Genomic DNA, 21,638 nt, shown 5'->3' with positions numbered 1-21,638 from the left:
ATAAGGGTTGATAAGGGTCAGATCGAGTTTGATAAGGTTGATAAGTGTTGCATCTAGTCCGGTAAGGTTCATAACTACCGATAAGGATTGATAAAGGTTTATACTGGTTGGATCAAGTTTGATGAGATTGATAATGACACCGGGCTGTATGGAGATGAGCAAGTGGCACAATGCGTACATATACTTAGGCAACTCTAGTGGAGTTTCTGGCATATCTTTCTTTTTTCATCCATCTGGCGTCTGTGTAAATGTGTCTGCAGCTGGGCTTCAGTGCACTGCCACATGATATTTTCTAGCCCACCATGTAAATCCAAAACTAGTCTTGTGACAGGTGTTCGAAGCTACGAAAAGAGATTGTTGGGCACCTAAGAACGGTGTTCGGAGTGAAGGGCCACCGTATGGCATAAGGTGGTGGCCGTGAACATGCAGTTGTCATCCCGTGTGCTCACTTTGGTTGGCGAGGCGGTTTGTCGGCTTTCTGAGAGTCATGCGACCGCTGTGAATAGATCTGTGTTGATTCAGTAACCTTAAGTTTAGTCATTGACACAGCTATAAATGGGTCTAACAGGTTAGACAGTGTGGCCTATGGTGTGGCCGTATGCGCAAACAGGCCGCAAGCAGAAAACTTCTTGGTAATATGTTCCTACAGGTGGCTCATCATTGATTGGTCACAAGATATCACGTACGGGTGAGATTGAAAGCCGTTGAAATGGCGTTTGGGTCATCTGCGGTCGACCAGATGGCAACTACCGTGAGCACGTGTGCCAGGTTTGTCTGCGCGCATGAACACTGAACTCGCGTGCTTGATATGATCAGCGTACCTTCCGGTGGGTAATCGGCCTGATCGTCACACAAGCTTCCATGCTTTCCACATGTGCTGCTTTTGTTATTCCTTTGGTTAGCGTAGCGTTAATCGTGTCGATCGGTCTGGTCAACCTGGTTGAACTTTGTACCGCTAAAGGTTGCACGCCATGGGAATGCCGCACGTATCAAGGCACTGACTACGGTTGGGTCATTCACCAAAGGTACTGACTCGAAAAATTGAATACAGTCGAACCCGACCATATCAAACCCGCTTAAATCGAATTATTCTGTATATCGAACAATTTCTGAACATGGTATAGTTACAATGAGCATATATAGCAAAAATTACGCTTACATCGAACAAAAACAGCAGCGACTCCTGATATATCGAACGGCAAGCGGTGCAAAAGTGCCCCCAGAAGGTGGCTTTTTCTTGCAGCGGCGGGAAAACCCGGCGACGCAGCTCCATCCAACTGCTCTCCCTACCGTGATTGCGCTGCGTCGAGTGAGCCGCCGACACCCCCCTGCAATAAATGATCCTGGCCCGCTCTCAGCACTTGCTCAGACAGCCAAGCAGAGGCTCTTGTGCCCTTGTTGTGCAAGATGGCACAAGTGGTGCAAGTGCGAGTTGTCTCGCTGCTTTTCTGGTTCATTGCGTTTGCGCCTTGTGGGCCTTCTCCCGCAGTGTTGCCGTGAATCGTGAATCGGGTCAAACGCAGTAAGCAATTGGATGACTCTGCAGCATGCAGGATTCCGAGGAGCACTCTCGGCACGATCTTGAAGAATAAGGGGGAGAGCAGGGCTAAAGTGGACAAACTCGCGACTTGGTGCCCATGGCGCCCGACGCGTACGCACGGCCGTGTACAAGTGGTTCATCGGAAATTGCTTCAGACATGCCGGCTTCCGCGTGTCCGGTGATGACTGTAAATTCTGATGAGTGTGACGAAGCCGTTGCCGGTGCTGCCGAAGTTCAGAGTGAGCTGTCAGAATTTCCGGAAGCCGTTGATGAGACAACGGTCGACAAGCTGGTGAGAGCAGACGATGGTGTCGTGACCACGGGAGAGCCAGAAAACGGAGTCTACATTGCCAGCATCGTACCGAGCACCAGTGAAAGTGGGCACAAGGAGGAAAGCAACAATGGTCCTTTGCCCACACCTCCGAGGTGATTAGTGCACTCGCACTAGTCCGGTGCTTTTGCGCGAATGTGGAAGGTTGCGGCCTGAGCTGCTTTGACTCTTTAGGCAATGTGGAGAAGTGCGTTGGTTGGAGGCAGCGAAATTGCCCAATCAGAAGAAAATACAGGACTATTTCATGTGAAACTAAGCTAGTTTTGTCAATAAAGCGATTTTGTGAATGGTACGTGCTTTTATGACGTCCAATTCTTTAGCAGCCTTATATCGAATTATGCTCTATATCGAACTGATAGGCGTTTAATTGCAAATTCGATATAGCCGAGTTTGACTGTATTCAAGAAATCAAATATTAGATATTTGAGCAAATTGAATTATTCAAACGTTCACTATCTGATTTGAAATGGAATATTTGAGTATTCACACATTCTAGAAAAGATAACATTCAGAACATGGCCCTGTGCACAATGTGAGGGGATTTCTCGTGCCTTTCTGGGAAGGACGTCTTTCTGGGAAAAATGACTTTCTAGGTCATTCGCTTTGTTGTCTGAGCTAACTGGTAGGCTAACAGGTGTAGACCGAGGCCAAATTAATTGACAGCTAGAAGTACACAGAGAAGGAAAATGATAAATCATGTCTCTGTAATTCCACAAGGTCAATGACAAATTTAACAAATAAACCTTCCTCCCTCTTATGGATTTTGGCAGAACTGATTTGCCATATTGTCGCATTGTGTTTGTGAAAATATGTTTCTTTAGCGAAGCCACGTGGTTGATGAGGGCTGTGTCTCCGCATTGCAGAGCCTGCGTGACCACATCACGGTGTCTCCAGCCGGCGTGGCGTTTGTGAAACCCTCCATCCGCAGAGGCCTGCTATCGCAGTGAGTTACCGAAGCTGTTGTACTCCCTCTGATTTCACTTGGCTCTGTGCACAGTTCTGATGCTCACTGCACTGTTACTCATCAACTGAGCAGAAAAAAAATCTAATTTTTATTGGCGCACGTCGATATGCATCCCACAAATAATTGTGGAGAAAGGGAACATTGAAAAAAATTGACACTTCATTGTTGAAGCCGCAGTAAATTGTGGGGTAAAGAAAGGTCAGGCGTAGTGGTACAAACACCAGGTCAAAAAGTGACCGACACACATGCTTGCCCGTTTGTCCCTATCTGATCTCGTGTCCGGTGCTGCTTATATTGCTGTGCCTAAGGTGTACAGCAGTGTGGGGCCTTCCATTCCATTCCCACTCCATTCCGGAGAGTGGAAATTCACATTAAAAAAGAAAACCGAATTAGGTGCGTGATGGTGGGATTGGGACCGAGGTTCAATCCACAGAAGCCTGGTGCTCTGACCATTAGGCCACTATTGCACGTACACTTTCATTGTGCTAACGCTGGCTGATTCTTTAGGACGATTGCCGCACGTTACATATTGTAGAAAGAGTGTGCAAGAGCATTTGAGCACGTGCCATTTTCCTTTATGCCAAAGACCCAGGAATTAAATGTGCAGATTTATAGCATTTGATTAACTGCTTCACGAAAGCGTCACTTGACCTAGATTTGGGGCTGTGGCTAAAGGTTTGTTTTAGTTTGTTTTTGTATGCTTCACGTTCACATACGTTGTGCACAAGTGCTATGAACAGCTGAATACGTGCTTCCGTCCTGTCATCGCCTATTCTGTGTGCTGAGGTGCAGCGTGCCTGAGTCAACGCAGCCCGCACAGATTGACATGCTCATCATTGGTGCAACTACTGCCGTGTCTGCTTCCAGAGCTTTGATGTGCACTTTCAGGGCAAGAAAAATGCATTTCGTTTGGTGCACCTCGATGCAGTAATATGGAAACATGTGTTTCTCACAATTAGGCCAATCATGCAGTTATGGCCCGGTACCAATCCACAAAAGTGATTGCCGCAATTAAATGCCTCCACCTTCCAGCATTTCGCAATTACGAAGATTGCAAAACTGCGATCCACAAATTAACCGGAATGTTAACTAACTGAAGCCGAGAACAGCATCCCTGCTCTGAACGGCTAGCTCCCCTAACCACTCTTCAAGTTGCCTTCAATTTGTGCTCACGAACTGCCACGAGTAACTCTTGTCGTGCTCAAAGCAGTTCTTTCTTGATGCTTTTCGGGAAGCTGCTTTAATCATATCGCTATGCAGGCCACTATTATAAACTTAAAAATTGGTGCCACAAGCTACTGTGGTATATGAGACGTAGTTCTGCGTGTGTTTAAAAGCACTTTCGACCATGTTGTCCATTTATACACCTTTCTACTTTGATGCTGTTTCATCTATTAATGTAGTGAATGCTGTTTAGATGTGGTTCTGTGCAAATATGATGGAAAATACATGTGCAGTAGCTCACTTCAACAGTAGTCAGTAGCAACGTGGACGAGGGCTTGCTTTTCTAAGGAAATATGCAGTGGCTGTTCGTGTTCAATATGTTATCAACAAAAAATAAAGTTGAGAGTAAAGCGTAAGCAGGGATGCTACCGTTGCGCCATTTGTGCCTAATTGCGCCGGGAGGCAACCCCTGCTACATTCTGCTAAATTTTAGCAAAATACGAGAAATGTGTGCCCACTCTGTGCCGATAGGGTTCTTGGGCTTTCAAAAACGGAACTAAGTCCTCGGATGCTGTTTTACCGCACCAGCGAAAGTGGCATGGCTTGGACCAGCTGCATTATCTCCGCAGTGGACCGAGTCAAGCCTCTCCAATTAAGCTTGGATCGAACTGCTGTTTCTTCCGTGGGCTGTTGTTTAAATTCAATACCTTCCACCCCGACGCCTGCAGATTGCTTAGGTGATGGGGCAGCCTTGCTTTTCAGGTGGCTGCGAGCGAACGCGCTGGCGCCAAGCCAAACCCCACACTTCTCTCCTGTGTGACCAGTATAAAATGGTGACTGAAGTTTCGGACGCTGTATAGCGTCTTGCTTGTTTTTTCAAACCTAACATGCACATTGGAACAGACATGGTGGCCATGAACAGTTTTTCCGCTATTCAAGTTGTTGCCTATCCCCACTTTTCTTGGTGGGGCGATTTCTTGCCGTAAGAATGGCATATGGCCACTGCTATATACAGTTAAACCTCGATATAACAAACCTCAATATAATGAAATTCTTGATATAATGAAATATTTACCTTTTCATAACCTCTTGTCCATAGAACACCATGTAATTAGAACCTCAACATAACGAAGTGTGTTTGTGTGCAATTTCAGTATAAAGAAATTTCGCTTCCACAGTGAAGGAATGCTGATACAATAAATGGAAATGTCTGTGGATGCAGATGGTCAAATGATTGAATTACAATGAGCAGCTTGCAAACGCACCTCTCAAATCACGCGTGGCACGACAAGAGCGACTGCTGAAGTGAAGCTGCATCATGTTATGTATAAAGTCCAAGTGCGATAAGATCCTATCGTGCGTTGCGCACTTTGGGCTTTAGGCGCGAGTGAAAGTGTGTGAGGGTGAGAAGGAAAGATGGTGGCTGAGGTGGCTTCACGCATGAGTGCTGCCTTCTTGCGTGAGCAGAGGGAAAGAGGGGTAGGAGAGTGAGTTCGCGGTTCCATAATTTCATCACTCCAACCAAGTTCCTTCCATCCTCAACTGTGCTTCCCTTCCCTTGGCACCTATTCTGTAGCTCCAATGGTCCGCCGGTTATCTACCCTACGCATTACATGGGGTGCCCAGCTCTATTTTTTTCTCTTAATGCCAACTAGCATAATGGCTGTCCCCGTTTGCTCTCTGATCCACACCACTCTCTTCCCGTCTCTTAATGTTATGCCAACAGTTTTCGTTCCTTCATTCCTTCTGCGGTCCTTAACTTGCACGGTCAAGACAGTACCCATACATGAAAAACCTTATTTCATAAACACATATACAGACGTGTACTCAAGACAGCTACATGTGTCATAGGACTAGATCAAGAAATACAAAAAACATTATTACATAAGCTTTATTGCCTTGCTTACCGAATAGCACCATCAAACATGCTAGCTGCGCGGGTTAGAAGTCACGAATATGTGATGTGGTTCCAAAATACATTCGGTTCTCGTGATAAAAAATCTTGGAAACACATGTGAATTTGTGGTTACAGCCTCAATTGCGGTCCCTTTTCCGAGGTGCCTTTGTCCATACATCGAAAAAAGTGAAGAGATGGAGCAGAAGCTCACTCTCTTTGCTTCATCAAAATCGTAATTTCAAGAATTGTCTGTAGTAATCAGTGCCCTTATAATAAATTACTCCTCGTCGTGTTTACGCGGTTTTTCTGCAATTTAGGATTAAACCAAACCTGACAACAATTTTTGACCTAATGGTGCACCAATGTTTCACATACTACAGCGCACAACTGCCAGCGTGTGACTGCTGAAGTTAGCTTCACTTTAGCCACATCATGAACACATCACGTGCCGAGACACAAGCTAGGCTTGCATTCTAAATAAGATGTACCATTTAGGAAAATCCCTGATTCGTTCGAAACTTAATCGCATAAGGCAAAGCAGAAAAGAATTTGGCACCACTGTGTATGCCATGTGTTCAGCCATACCGTAAAAGCTCATTAATTCGAATTCCATGGGGATGCTATGAAAATTCAAATTATGCAAAATTCAAACTAATGAAAGTCATAGAAAAAAATCGCTCGGTTAAGGCGCGTATATACTGACGTGGCGTGAGCACGCGCGCACACGCTACGTCACGTTGGCGTGAACAACGTCTATGCTTCGATGCACTGGCGCAGCCAACGTAACCGGACGCGGCCAGCGCGGTCCGACGCGCCCGACGTCGAAATGGCTCTTGCTCCATCCGTGCGTTCGTCACGCTGACTGGGGTGGAGAAAAAAAAAATGTTGCAGTCTCGCATGAAAAGCGCAGTGTTGATTGCGATAGAAAATTAGTAGATAGCTATACGAAGTAAGGATAATAGTTTTATCGGCCGTGTAAACTTGTAAGCATTTGCTTACTAAATAAATTAACAAGCACGGTGTCACGCGCGCACAGGTAAGCATGAACGCATCTCGCTCGAAGACCGCGGAAACTCGCTGAAAAACGCTGGAGTGACTACACGCAACAGTAGCAGCGAGCGAATTGACGTCCGTACAGCTCTCGCTTCAATGCGAACGGAACGTAGAAAGCACATTGCATATGAAGCTACCGGCACTACGCGCACTCTGCAAACATCGCAGATCGCTTTGAAGATGAGGCCCACGCGGGCGCGCACTTGGCCACGTCGCAGATCGCTTTCAAGATGCGGCGCCTGCATGGCCGCGGCCGTAAGCAGCAGCCGCCGAAGATCGTCCCCCCGTCCCTCCCTCGCCTCACCCCCCTGCCTCACGCACGACAAGAGAGGGCGCGCTCCGCCCCACCTTCTCCTCTCGCGCATGCGAGATTGAGCCGCGTTCGCCGGCTCACCCTCGCACGCTCGTACACAAAGAACACGGCGCGCGGCGACGCCAGCGTGCTCCCGCGCGTTAGCACTCCCCATCCATGATGATGCGGAGTTCGAATTATCGGTGGCGGTGCGGATTTCAGTGTGAATTAGCGGGATGTGCTACATATTGCTTTCAATACATTGTTGGACGGACCGCGGCGACTACTTCGAATTATCCGAAATTTCGAATTAACGAGTAGTGAATTAACAAGCTTTTACTGTATTACTGTCAGTTACCATTTATTTGACCCTGATAGGACCGAGAAACCTAGTTGAATTATCTGGCAGGTCGAATTTAACAAAAGAGAGAAAAAGTGCCGAAACGTGCCATTGATTCACTTGGCAGTATTTGCTTTTAAAGGTAGCTTTGCCACAATAAAACCATATTGTGGAGTGAAGCACGTAATGCGCAGAAAAGTGCCGCTGTTACAGGACCTAGCACGTCTTCCTCAATATACACATGCACATGCTAGTCACAGTACTAGCACTGAGATGCTTAACAAGTTTACTCGTAGGCCTTCAGAGTTTTAGATAGACCCCCGCTGTTTTGTTAACCCCAAGCGTCCCCTTGACTTCTGCAGTTTTTCATCTTACTGCCTTCCTTTTCGCCAGCTTTCCCAAAACACGGGTGCGTTTTCTCCGATTCTAAGTGCAAGGCGCATGCGTGTGCATATAATTAAAGCTTAGCCCTGTTAATGGTCTCATATACTAGACACGCATGGTGGGCAAAAGGAGGGCTCAAATCGCCACAGAAACGTCAGGAACATAACTGAACGGCTGCCAGTATGCTTATTTAGTGTCTAGGTGCGCGTGCTGTGACCGGAGGCAACACGTGCACGCGTGTATAATTAAGGAACATGAACCATGTCTGGTGGCAGTGGCCTCTTTCCATTCCTGATATGGTTCACCACATGTCTGTATTGCGGTGAAGCTGACCAGCCAAGTTCGAGTTATCCACCTAAGGTCAATTATAAGATCGAAATAACGGAAGTTTGGGCCCATAGAAATGTATGGGCGCCCACTGGCACCTTTGGTCGTGATCGAATTAACAGAAAAATTTAATCAGCCGGAGTCTAATTAATGGAAGGGCGCCCACTGGCACCTTTGGTCGTGATCGAATTAACAGAAAAATTTAATCAACCGGAGTCTAATTAATGGAAGTGTACTGTATAATGTAACTTTGAGAACCAGCATAAAAGCAGAATGCATTGATATGTTTTCCAGGATGATCTTTTTTTGTTTCACAACTACTGGCATATTAACGGGCACCGGCTTTTGCAGGACACCTCCCTCATTTACTTTTATCGCTCCTTCTTAACACTCTACAGTTGTGCTGAAAAACGTGGCATACATTCTAAATCTCTGTCAACTCGTGCAGGGTACAACCATTAGCGACATCGTTTTTGGCCTCCATCCTTGTGTCGTAGGTCATGTGTGCTCTTGCTAAAGCGAATCATATTTCTTGACAACCAGAAGTTGCTGTTGTAAAGGCACTTCATTCTTGTAACACAGAAAGGTTTCCATGTCTTCAGAAGTGTAGAATGTGCCGTATATGGTGTTTATAATTACCACCGCAGAAGTAGTCACCGATAGGTAGGTGCTGAAAAAATTGGTAGGAGAAATACAATATATTGGATAAGTCTAGTTCAGTGTAAAGGGCAAACTTGCCAATTTGGGTGCCTCACTGAGAACCAAAATTTAGCACCCCAGAACGATGTGCCCATTCCATTCCTATTCTATTCCGAGTGTTCAAATAAGTGGAATTATTCCGGAATCACTTCAACTCCGGAGTTGCCACTCTGCAACTCTGGTGTATGGTAGTGTGTACAGTCAACCACAAAAGCTTGCAGATGGTAATATTCGAGGAAAAGTTTAGTACAGCTAAACGTTGATGTAACGAAGTCAGTAAAATCGACAGTTTGCTTCGTTATATCGAAATTTAGCTGTATTGAAATTCAACCTTTTATGCAAATAAGTGCAGTCGTGGGTGAATGTTTCTTGCAATGCAAGGGGTTGAAAAACTTCCCGAATTATAGGGCAATTGGAAAAAGCAAATTTGAATGAGAAAAAGAAGGATAATGTTATTGGATTTGAAAGTCGGTGATGAAAGATACGTTTTCATGCCATATCGACAATATCTTCATATCAGCAGTACAAAGCAAAGCCAGCCATGCTTTTGCATCCTCTCCACCCCTGTGGCTGATAGTGTCTCCCGCAGTGGAACGACGTTATCGTGAAAAGTGCCGGCAGTGGGGAGTGAATGCTTCGTCCGTCTCTCACTTCAACGCCTCTCCAGAAACAAGAGATTATGCAACCTCCAGTACTAAACGCCCTGAAAGACAGCGCACATGATGCCATGCTATGTCGGCATGCCAACTCTCTGCACAGGCAGCAGATCACCTCTGAAACAAGGCGCGCTGGATGAGTATGTGCTCAGCCATACTGACAGCCATGCAGAGCCATGGCAGCACTAGAGAAAGAGATGTGCGACAACTTGCCCTCCACTCCCTTCCCCTCTCCTTGTGTGCACTTGATTGTGTTACTGCACGCTCCCCTCCCCCTCTTTCACCTTGCTAGGGTAGTGCTTATCAAGCTTTCCTATCCTTCTTGGCTCACCCTCACAGCCTGTCACTTGCACCCAGAGCATACAGTGCACATAGCATGATAGGGTCTCATTGTATTTGGACTTGACACGAAACATGACGCTGCTCCACTTCGGTGGTAGGTCTCAGTCACGCAGTGCGCAATTCGAGAGATGTGTTCGCAATCAGCCACTTATAATTAAACGATTCGACCACCTGCGTCTGCAGAAGTATCCATTTATTGTCTCGGTATCCCTTGATGGTGGCAGTGAAATTACATTACCGTATTTACTCGCACAATGATCGCACTTGCGTAATGATCACACCCCTGAATTTTGTCGTCAGAATTCAATTTTTTTCTTTCCTGTGTAATGATCGCACCCCGAACTTGTCGCAGCGATATGTCGTGTGCCAAGTTTAGCTAATGGTGATCGCGCTTACCATCTGTCGAATGCTACACAAAGAACTCTTGAAGACATACCAAGCGGTCTGCACACACCCATCATTCTTAAGCAGATGCCCTATTTCATTCCTTTCATCACTTTCCTCACTTCCATGAAGAAAAGAAGCTACATCCAAACTTGCCTCGGCTTTATTATTTGTAGGCTTCGTAAGGGTTTTGGTCAACAACAACAACATAATTGGTGCCTTTCGATTTTTCTCATCTGCACTCGTGGGCACGCAACAAATTGCGAGCGGCAACGTTAGTGGCCACGTTTACACTGATACGTTAGAAGTGTACCCTATTCATAAGCTTACACTTGTAATGCAGCTAAGGTATTCGCCCACCCTTAGCGGAAACGTGTCGTATTAGGATAGCAGTGAAGACAAATGCCACAGTTTCCGCAGCATGCCTGCCATGTGTTTCTATGTCACTGGCAGCTAAGCGCGCCCATCTCTGCTTCTGCCCCCTCAAAGTGGACATGGGTAAGTTATTGTCGCAAACTTGCCGGTACAATATTATTCATTACTGATACGGAAGAAACTGTTTCAATGCGTGTAATGTACTCGCGAGAAGAAAAATAATCGCGTTCGGCGCATTCAGCTTGCTCCGCGGACCGCCATTTTTGTTTTGGTGTCCTGCACTGACAGCGGCAGCCGCCTGCTTGTCATCGTGCAGCAAATGCAGGATGAAAAAAGAAAATGTTTCTTTTCGTGGGAAATTTAACCCGCGTAATGATCGCACCCCTGAATTTGCGTCAATTTTTGGACAAAATAGTGCGATCATTATGCGAGTAAATACGGTATACAGTGAAACCTCATTAAGCCGTAGTTGGCCGGAGCTTGGAAAAAGTACGTACTAAATCGTAGTACTGTTTAACCGAAATAGCCCGAGATCGCCCACTTACCTGTCGAAAACGGAACACGGAACTCGGAGAGAGTGCGATGAATGGGTAAAAAACATGCAATATTTATTCACTTCGCATGACAAAAGTGTTATTTTCATTTGATGCCGCGGCAGCCTAGCAACGACGACAGCGGCCTCAAACTTACTGAAGCTGCGTGCCAACTTTTCAGCTAGCTCCCTCTTCTCAGCAAACACTCGCGTGGCAGATTCCTTGTTGGCGTTACGTATTCTCCGTGCACGCGTGCGATAGTGCTGCTGAAGTCACGGGGCGCCTTTTTCATTGCGGGTTGCTGTTCTCGTGGCGATAATTGCATTCATGAGGCTGACGTAACGCGTAGCTTCTGCCACTGTCGGGCCTGAATCGTCCATGCTGTCGCTTTCCGTGTCGTCCTCATCACTGTCGCTAGTCGACACTTTGGCCACAACAGAGGCAACAATGGCGAAAAGTCGAACCTCATAGCCGACATCTCTTCGCGGTCGCAGCAGCGCTGACAATCAACTTCTTCACATTCCAAATGCCACACATTGTAGTCAACAGCAGATCCCTGTCGCATGCCAGCGCTGACTTCTTCGTGTCACGTTCGACAGCACGAACAATGTCTAATTAGTCTTCTATGCTGAGTACTCGGCATCTTCTTTATCCGAGCTTCGGCATGACGCGAGTCCTTGCTTGCACGACGCCGCAACGCCATGACAACGCTGTCTGGCACGGCACCGAAATGATGTTGATGTTGATGTGGCTTCATGCGCAAACGCACAGGGCGCTTGGAGGCCGTTGTTCCGATCTCTAAGGCTTGTTGTTCTGCCGGGCCGCCCGATGGAGACGACGCACCACCGTGTTTGCCTGACAAAAAGTGGAAACGCTACGTGTTAACCGACACGTACGCAATAAGCTGGTACGGTTTATGCGGATACAAAACGCATTATGTTCAATGGCCGCTGAATCGGGGATTCGACTTTACTACTTTTAAAGCGAAACTACTGTTTAAGCGGGTACGGTTTAAAGAGGTTTTTTGAAATCGTGCATAAACACACTTTGTTGCATTGGAGTTCTAAGTACATGGACAGAATGTACATGGACAAGACGTTATCATTATATTGAGAATTTCGTTGCATTGAAGTTCGTTACATTGAGGTATAACTGTGTATCCACGTCGTCAGGCTGAAGCCTTGTACTTGGGTTTCCAGTCTTTACTAGCATGTGTGAACAGCATAGTGTGGTAAAGCTTTAATGGCTAGCCTCAGCAGATGCTCAGAGATTTGTTTTCTCGATGACTGTAACAACAAGGCTCACTTGTAACCCTAGTTGAGTGATAGGCCTGTGCGACTCGGTGATTTTCGAATGTGATGCATTTGGAGATTTACTGCAAGCACAGTGATGCAGTCAATTGTCTGCCAGCGCAATGGGGCATTTGCTCAGTTCATTAGTAGGCAACACTATGTCGGCATATTTCTGTGAATGAAATTACATTGTTGGCATTTCAAGGCAAGTGAAACAATGCTTTAGCGACTTATGTTTAGCGCTGTGGTGCATCGACAATACGCTGTGACGCATTGGTGATGCATTAGGACTGTTAATATAAATTTACAGGCGTGGGTGGTTCGGCCTTCGGGATGAATTGGCAATTCATGTTGAACTCTCACTTGCTGCGCTCATGTGCATATGTGCGCATGCTGTGAGCAAGATGTGTATACTCTGAGGATTGTGGGCAGTGGCTTGAACTGTTTGAAGACGATCAACACAAAAATTACTTGCACATATTTGTATGTTTATTTACACAGCTAAATTTCATGTAAACTGGACAAAAGAACCTTCTCAAGCCAAAGAACTGTTTGAGTTTCTGTATAGAACTTCAAATGTTTATGTTGACTTTGTCAGTGAGCCAACTTGTGAACCCAACTTGCTTTTACCTGACCAGAAAATTTTCACCCGTCCTCTTGATTGCGTGTAACTGTTGAGTACTTGCACATCTTTCGTTGTGTTTCGAAGAACAAGCATCGTTGCTGTGATGTGACAGGTGATGCAGTGATAAGCTAAAATCCATAATTTCCGGTGATTGCGGGTTGTTTGGAAATGCAGTGAGTAAACACTTGTGCACCAAGAAGTGATCGTCAAGGGCTTGCCACTTGATCTCTTATCTTGCAATCACCGACTGCGCTCACTCCTTCCCAATCATTAGCATATCAGTAGGTGAGAGAGCTTCTGCTCTGATAAGGAGGACACTGCAAGCACCCAAAGATGAGGATTGTGGCTGGTAATTGTTGAACAATGTCATGGGGGATGTTACAGAATAAAACCTGAATAAAAATTATGCAGGCAATAGTCAGCAGGCTTTAACTTTCTATTTCAAAGGTAACAGGTGAGCTCTCCATTCCTGCATATTTAGATAGGAACTCCTGGCAAAAGCTTCTTTTAATGCCACCTTAATATGATGTGCAGTCATGACACAAAGAAGCTTGTTAGCAGTTCCACGTCTGATGCTTAACTTACAAATTTTAGTTCTTGTGTTCCTTATTGGCATGAAGCTTTTGCCATTGTCAATCACACTTTGAAAATTCTTCATTGTTGTTTTTGTGTGGTGATTTGATTTTTACAGTAATGTTCTCTGGGCCATTATAGTGATCTGAGTAAATGAACAAACCTCTGGGCTGCTTGCAGGATGCTGGACGAAGTACTTGGCACACGGATCATGGTCAAAAAAGCTATGTCCCAATGCACAAACAAGGTGAGTAGCCAAGGGGCACTTAGTGTGACTCTTTGTCTTGAAACTGGCCTTCTACGACGCAGTGTTTAAGTTTAATTATTTAATAACATACAGTAGAACCTCATTGATACGTTTTGGAAAAAGAAAACATGAGAAAAAACATATCAGGAAAACATATGACCTGAAGTAACGAAAAAATTTGCAGACTCAACTGTAGTTGACATCTACGTAATGCGAAGCATTGCAGCACGAGATGCTGATCGCCCATATTTATAGTGTCACACCTAAATCAATCCGTGGTAATTGCGTTAACTACATGCATTGCACAAAATTTGACAAGAGAAGCCTGCCTTTCTGTGGATACTTTATAGGGGTATTACTCAAGTTCGCGCATGCGAACCTGACCCTTCTCTGGATTGCACAGCGCCGGCGGAGCGGCAGTCGCTCGCTCGCACTTTCGCAGCAGCCCTAACAGTCAGAGCTGTGACCCCTAACCCGCGGTTCGCAGTAAGTTGCGACCACAGCGGGTTCAGGCCAGGGGGGACAGGGTGAGTCTCGACCTAAGGTGTTTATTCACCTTAGAGTACAAGTACCAACTGGACAACAACAGTAAACACAAACAGAAATACAAAACAAAACCACAGCGGCGGAGCGTTCTGCACATCTGGGGCGAAATAAACCGCACAATGTTAGAACCACAAAAGAGGCTGATTAGAGTTCAGCTCACCCAGTGCGGATACGCGCTCGGGCCCTGGGGCGGTCAGTCGCTCACAAAGGCTGAGTGCAGCAGGGGGACGGCGTGCGGCGGTCTCAGCGGCTGAATTGAGATGTGGCCAGTCGCAAGCTCCTCAGCCGAAAGACAAAGATGCATCGGGGGAATAGCGCTTCTCCCCGAGCGGCGGAGAGGGAGTCTCCTTGGTTCCAAGAAAGGAAAAGGAGGGAACGGGATGCCTTGGCTGCAGCGTCGCGGCCAGGCGCGAGGAGCAGCGGGAGCGGCGAACGTGCCCTCTCCCAGCCACCCTCCGCGACCGAGCACGTGAGTATCGCGTGATAACCGCGTGGCCGCTCCGGTGATATCGCGATGCGCGTGCGATCCCACAGCTTACAATGGTTGTAGTGTAAGAACAATGACGCATAGTGCTCTTCTTGTGCAAAAGCAGAAGCATCATAGCACTGATTGTTCTATAAAGAAAACAAAAGTGCAAGTGTTGGGCTGAGAACAGGTGACTATGTGCTGGCAAAAATGAGCTTTGGGCAAGTTTTAAAGGGGCTTTGAAACACTTTTTGAACATACTAGTAAGAAAACATTGCTGATTTGTCACAGGCTGCTGTGAACATATGAGCCAAATATTACTGCACTGCGTACAGCAGGGAATTTAAAATCTCATGGCAAAAGCAGTGGGCAGTCGCTTGCTCTTGCATCTGCAATGCCGTCGTGCAGCGTCATCAGAAGCAGCTGGCCCAGCAATGCCATTGGCTGATTTCGGGATTGCGAGAGCATTCTCAGTAATACATAATTGCTATTTTTGAGTTAAATAAATGAAAAGTGTACATGTCTGTGATCTCAAAAAGACAGAAATATCATGTCATTTTTGTACCATGCATAGCTGCCTCAACTGCACGTGTCTTCCCACGTCATAGCAGTGTGTTGTGTAGTGTATTCTACTGTGGCTGCCATGGGGTGCTGCGATGAGCCCTTTTGCTGCCGCGACACTCTACTTGTGGCTGGGGCTGTGCTGTCTTGGCTTCTTCACTGGGTAGCGTCCAGTGTACTAGCGGAGACAAAAAGAGAGAAAGCCGCGCATCAGTGCGATAATTCCACTTGAAGGATTTTCGAAAAATTTTTGCGGCATGAGATTCATAAGACAATTTTCTTAAATAGTGAGGCCATTCTCTGATTAGTTAGAAAAGTGTTTGAGGGCCCCTATAATGTGCTTCGACTCTTATTGACATTGCTTGCAACTGATGGCAAGCATACCTTGATTTGCTCACTGTATTCAGGCTCAGGCTCAAGCATCGGCTTGACTTTCCCAACCTGTCTTCAAAGCCCAGTTTGGTGAGTGATCTGAGCAAACCTGCTGCAGTGCCTTTTTGTTTGTGCAGGGTCTCCGGCGAGTGCTGGACGCACAGCAGCTAAGCCTCAAGCTGATTTCCAATGTTACGTACGGCTACACATCTGCTGGCTTCTCGGGACGCATGCCCTGCGTAGAGGTGAGGTCACCCTTGCCGAGTACATTTGAACTCGACTTGTTTACATTAAACATCCTTTATATCGAACAGTTTCTAACACTGTCAAGTTATGAGGGCGTATCACAAAGTATTTGCTTCTATTTTTCTCTTGGCCATATTACAGCTGTAAATGCATAATCAACATATCCGTTCCCAGTGATGGACCTTTAATGGACCAGCCTGGCCTTATTTGCCAGTAGCTCTGCGACATGGTGCTACTGTCAGTTGTTGAAGATGGCAGTTGTGCTTCACACAGCCACGGCGTACGAGCAAGTGTAATTGGTTTTCTGTGGAGCAAGGGACAAATGCCCATCGAAATCCACAGGGCATGTATGGGGGAAAGGTGCCTCACTTTGAGAAGTGCGAGGTGGGGGTGTTGTGAGTTCACTGATTGCCGGGGAGGCCGTGTGCCTCACATTCTACAACAGGGGCATCTCAAATTTAGTGCTGCGATGGGAAAAATGGTGTGAACTGGTGTGGGGACTATGTAGATACATTTGTAATTACCCCTACGTACCTTATTTTAGCTAATAAAAAAATAGGGGCAATGGCTTTCTAATTCGCTCTCGTACAGTGAAAATATATAGGAAAAAGTATGGTCACATAGCACAAAAATAGCAGCCACTGCTGACAGCCACTGCTGTCAGCCACTGCTGACAGTAACTAATGTGTTTAATTTTATGGTTTTGTCAAGGTTTATGGCAATGTTGTGCTTAATATGATGGTTTTGTAAAAGTGTACGACCATGTGAACAGGACGTGTGTGCCTCTGCTGTTGTCTTTGCCAGCGTGGGCGCGAAGGACTCCCTCAAGCCATCCTTGAATGGGTTTTCCCTTCGCCTCCCATCACATGTATATGTGATAAACCAATAAAGAATCAATCAATCAATCAATCAATCAATCAATCAATCAATCAATCAATCAATCAATCAATCAATCAATCAATCAATCAATCAATCAATCAATCAATCAATCAATCTATCTATCGAACCTTAAACAGCGCGAATCTGCCATACAAGTTGGCTTTCCCACGCTGTGGCAGAGCGAGCTGCCAACATCCCCTCAGAAAAAGTGGTTTAGCCCCGCTGCGCCTGTGCAGCTCTATCTTGCAACCGTGCTGCAGGCAGACACCCCCTTACAAAAAATCCTGGCCTGCTCTGCAATGCTCGCTCCCTCACACAGCCATCACCATCATTTCGTTGAGTTTTTTCCCATGTGATGTCTTTGATTTTGTGTGATGGCTGGCGCGAAGCAGCATAATCTATCCACCATGAAGTTGGAAATTATCGAATCGAGTGTGCAGGGAAATGAAATCCAACGCCATTGCGACATCTGGGCTAAGAAGGCAATGATCCTAAACAGCTTCTGTCTTGCCAGTTTCCGTGGTCCCGTTGAAAGGGAAAAGTGTTCCAATGAGTGCAAAGAAGCCGTAACTGGTTCGCATGAAGTTTGGAGCGAGTTGTCAGAATTTCCAGAAGCTGCTGACGGGCCAACAGTCAACTAGTTTGTGTCTGCGGATGAAGATGCCACTACCGCCGGAGGTCTTGGGAGCAAGGACTTCATTGCCAACGTCATGAATAAGGACACGAGTGAAGAGACCAGTGAGGACAACAATTGGGATCCTGCACCTGTCTGCTCTAACGTGATGACTATGCTCGCCCTGTACGGGCACTTCTCTGTGTGAACGTGGAAGGATGCAGTCTCAGCTGCTCCAAGTCCTTGGACAACATGGAAAAATGCGTGCTCTTTCAGACAACGAAGATGTTGAAGCAGAAGAATATTCGGGACTGTTTCATGCCACACTAAACCGACAGTAATACACGTGTCACACAGTGCAGTTTCGATCCTGATCGAACCTATTCCAGATCAAATTTCTCTGACATGATTGGCTTGTTTGCGCAAGCTGTGAGAGGGAGCCAACTGAGGTCAACCATTCTGAACGGAATTGCGCTCGATCGCTACCGAAAGTGTGCTGTGTGACACCTGTTTTGGCTTTTTCATCAGTACAGTGCTGTTACAAGTGGTATGTGCTTTTGTGTTGCCCACTTCTTTAGAAGGTTTATATTGAATTGGCCCTATATCAAAATGGTAGGTGTCTTTCTGCGAGTTTGATATAGCCAGGTTTGCCTGCACGTGAAAGCATGCTTACCAAGTGCAGCTCAACACTGTTTGTCACTTTGCTGCATGTTTTATTGTGATAGAAACCATACAGGGTCTGTTCTGAAAGTAGTAGGACTGGTTTCTTCCTGGGCGAATGGACGGACAAGAGGCGGTCTGCACGCGCAGGATCGGTGAAGGGGGTTATTGGGAACGCTGGGAAAAATCTGCAGTCAGCTCTCGACTGTTCAAGAGAGCAGGTCGCTTGTACTGTGAACCCCTGTCGAAACGCCTCGTCACGGAGAATCATGGAGCATTTACTGGATCAGCGATACGCGATCAAATTTTGTGTAAAGCTTGGCAACATGGGAAAAGAGACTCACGGCATGATTAAGGAAGCCTACGGTGGTGCTGCCATGGGTTGATCAGGTGTTTTGAGTGGCACAAGCTGTTCTGAGAAGGTAGGGAAGGAGTGAAAGACGACAACCGCTCCGGACGCCCTTCGACCAGCAAGACCAACGAAAATGTGTCGCGAGTGAAAAATTTACTGAACAGTGATCGTAGGATGAGTATCAGAATAATTGCTGATGACTTGAGCATTCCTCAAACCCAAGTTTTTGAGATGGTGACAGAAAACTTAGCAATGAGGAAAGTGTGTGCGAAGTTCGTGCCGCGAGTGTTGTCAGAGGAGCAAAAGGCCAACCGGAAAGCGATCTGCCAGGATCTTCTTCATCATGTGAATGAGGAACCCGACTTTTCGCAAAATGTAGTGACCGGTGACGAGACGTGGGTGTTTGATTACGACCCGGAGAGCAAGCGGCAGAGCTCAGAGTGGCGCACCCCTTCTTCCCCACGCCCCAAGAAAGCATGAACAAGCAAATTCAAGCAAAAGTCCATGCTCATTTGCTTTCTTGATTAACATGGAGTCATCCACAAAGAGTTTGTACCACTCGGACAAACAATTAATGCAGTTTTTTATGTGGAAGTCCTCAAAATACTGCGAAAACGCATTGTTTGTGTCCGCCCAGCCATCGCTAACAATTGGCGGCGGCACCACGACAACGCGCCGAGCCACACAGCGTTCTGTGTAGCGGAGTATCTTGTCCAGCACAAGGTGGCAACACTGCCTCAGCCCTCCCCCCCCCCCCCCCCCCCCCCCCTACAGCCCCGACTTGGCCCCACCAGACTTTTTTCTATTCCCGAGAATAAAATCTGCGCTCAGGGGGAAGTATCGCGGATCGGTAGAGGTGGTTCAACAGGCCGTGACGAGGGAGCTAAACAGCATTCTGGTCGAGGCGTTCCTGGAGGCGTATGAAAACTGAAAAACTCATTGGAAGCAGTGTGTAGATGCGGAAGGGTGCTACTTTGAAAAATTCTAATCGTTTGTACTATTCTCATGAATAATTTTTTTTTTTTAATGAGTCCTACTACTTTCAGAACAGACCCTGTATGGACACTCCAGGCGAAATTTTGCCTTCCCCATGATGTTTCTCATATATTTATGTTTAAGTATCCTATATTTTTATCCATGCCGTATATGCACTGTAGATGCTATACTATTCAACCCACAAAGTTGCTCAAATGAGGTCTGTGTTTTTGATCAATTCCTCAGTATGTTATATAATTGCAGTATGCACGCAAAATTTGGGAACCATTTCATTCAATGCATGTGAGCCTTTTCTCCAATATCTCGTATAAAAAAAAGGGAAAAAAAGAAAAATTCGTGCTCACAATTTGAAAATGGTGTAATTTCACTGGTGCCACTGTTTACAGGCAGCGCAATGACGCCTGTATGAACCAATTACAGGCCCTAAATGATGTGTTGAAGCGTTTAAGCATGCCAGAAATTTTGGCACACCTTCCTATGCCATGTCCGTGCATAGTTGTTCCTGCGCATAGTTAGAATACTGTACGAAGAGTTTAAGCACAATGCTGAACCTTTCTATCGCTGTCAGTCCGTTGCCCGTTTGGCAAAACTGCCAAATTTTTAAACGCTGCATTTAAAGAGCCTCTAGACTGCGTTTGAATAGACCCATCGCTGCGCCTTGTGCCTGTGGTGTTCTGCTGCAGAACATGAGGTCGCTGGTTTGATTCCTGTCATGGCGACTGTATTCAACAGGGGGAATGTGAGAACATTGTGTCTGAAGCATAGAGTGGTCGTCAATGTCAGTATAGTTAGATCCTCAGTAAAGCAAAGGCCTTTGCCAGCAGTGACCAATTACGTCTGTCTTGTGTCGGCCAACTTCTTCCTATATTTAAAGATGTATTGCATTGCACCATCTATGCTTTGCATTCTTTAACTGCGTTTTTCTTCTCTTGGAACCCATGGCATTTTAAAGTTCCAGGAGCAGTCAAAATCAATCTTACCCCAACTTTTCTTTGGTAGATTTTTTACATTGCACTTTGGACTTAACAAAACCACTATTTACCACATCCACACTTATGCTATCTTTGAAACATAGGCTGTCGCGTTGGTGGTGGTGCATAAGAGTCATCGCTGCACGATTCGCAGGCTTACAGTGTCTTAACAGAACTTGTTTTGTTCGTGCTTGCTGGGTGGTCTGTAACATGGGAGCAGGAAGGGACTCAGATGTTTGCAAGCAGAGAGCCATTTTCAAACCTAGCAGCTTCTGCTGTGTCAACCTGTTGCCGACGTACTGTGTAAATCAGCTGTGTAAATGGCATATTGTTTTGGATGAGTGAGGCATGTTCACGCACAATTCACGCTGCAGGATTTTCATCTTGCACCCGCCATAGAAATGTCTGGAATCGAGCATGCAGCTTAATGCTCAGCAACGGGGTGCCATAGCCGCAGAGTCACTGGAGCAGATTAACAATCCCCAATTCGTTGATTCTCGCTAAAACCGTCTCATGCACACAACCGGCTGTTGCACGAGGTCGCTGGTGGTTGGACTTTCACCACTTAGACAAAGGTGACGATGGAAAAGGCGCGAGTTGTGAGGCATGTTTGTCACTGAACTGCTGTGGGATGTCATTAAGATGGCCTCCTCTTCTGCCAACCTCTCCCCCCGTGGTGGCTGCCGGAGAGGGCTCTGCATCATTCATTTGTCGATTCTTGCTAAATCCACCTCATCGTGCAAGTAACCTTTTGCAGCAGACAACTTTTTTTTTTCCCTGTTTTTTTAATCGTTTCTCTTTGCCAATGCCAAGCGTTTCAGTAATGCATTTTTGGTCGAGAACTTCGGATCAAGGTGCTCAACGCAATTGACTTGTTCACTAATAGTGCCTGAGCATCTCTCATAAGGAGAGTGAACTTGGATTCAGTTGAATTGAGCTTATTCGTATACATTAGAAG

General features: G+C 46.2%; 1 protein-coding gene across 2 annotated transcripts in view; it reads left to right on the top strand.

The window, feature by feature from the left end:
• PolZ1 (DNA polymerase zeta catalytic subunit) overlaps positions 1–21,638 on the top strand; it is a 164,189-nt gene that overhangs the window by 125,657 nt on the left and 16,894 nt on the right. For both annotated transcript variants that reach the window (XM_055066363.1, XM_055066362.2), the window contains 3 exons: positions 2,735–2,814; positions 13,952–14,018; positions 16,101–16,208. In XM_055066363.1, coding sequence (XP_054922338.1) covers positions 2,735–2,814; positions 13,952–14,018; positions 16,101–16,208 — 255 coding nt within the window. The remainder of the gene's footprint in view (positions 1–2,734; positions 2,815–13,951; positions 14,019–16,100; positions 16,209–21,638) is intronic.

This window comes from Dermacentor andersoni, chromosome 6 (assembly GCF_023375885.2).
Source record: "Dermacentor andersoni chromosome 6, qqDerAnde1_hic_scaffold, whole genome shotgun sequence".
In the NCBI taxonomy this organism is placed as follows: domain Eukaryota; kingdom Metazoa; phylum Arthropoda; class Arachnida; order Ixodida; family Ixodidae; genus Dermacentor; species Dermacentor andersoni.
This window is presented reverse-complemented; position numbering and strand designations above follow the sequence as displayed.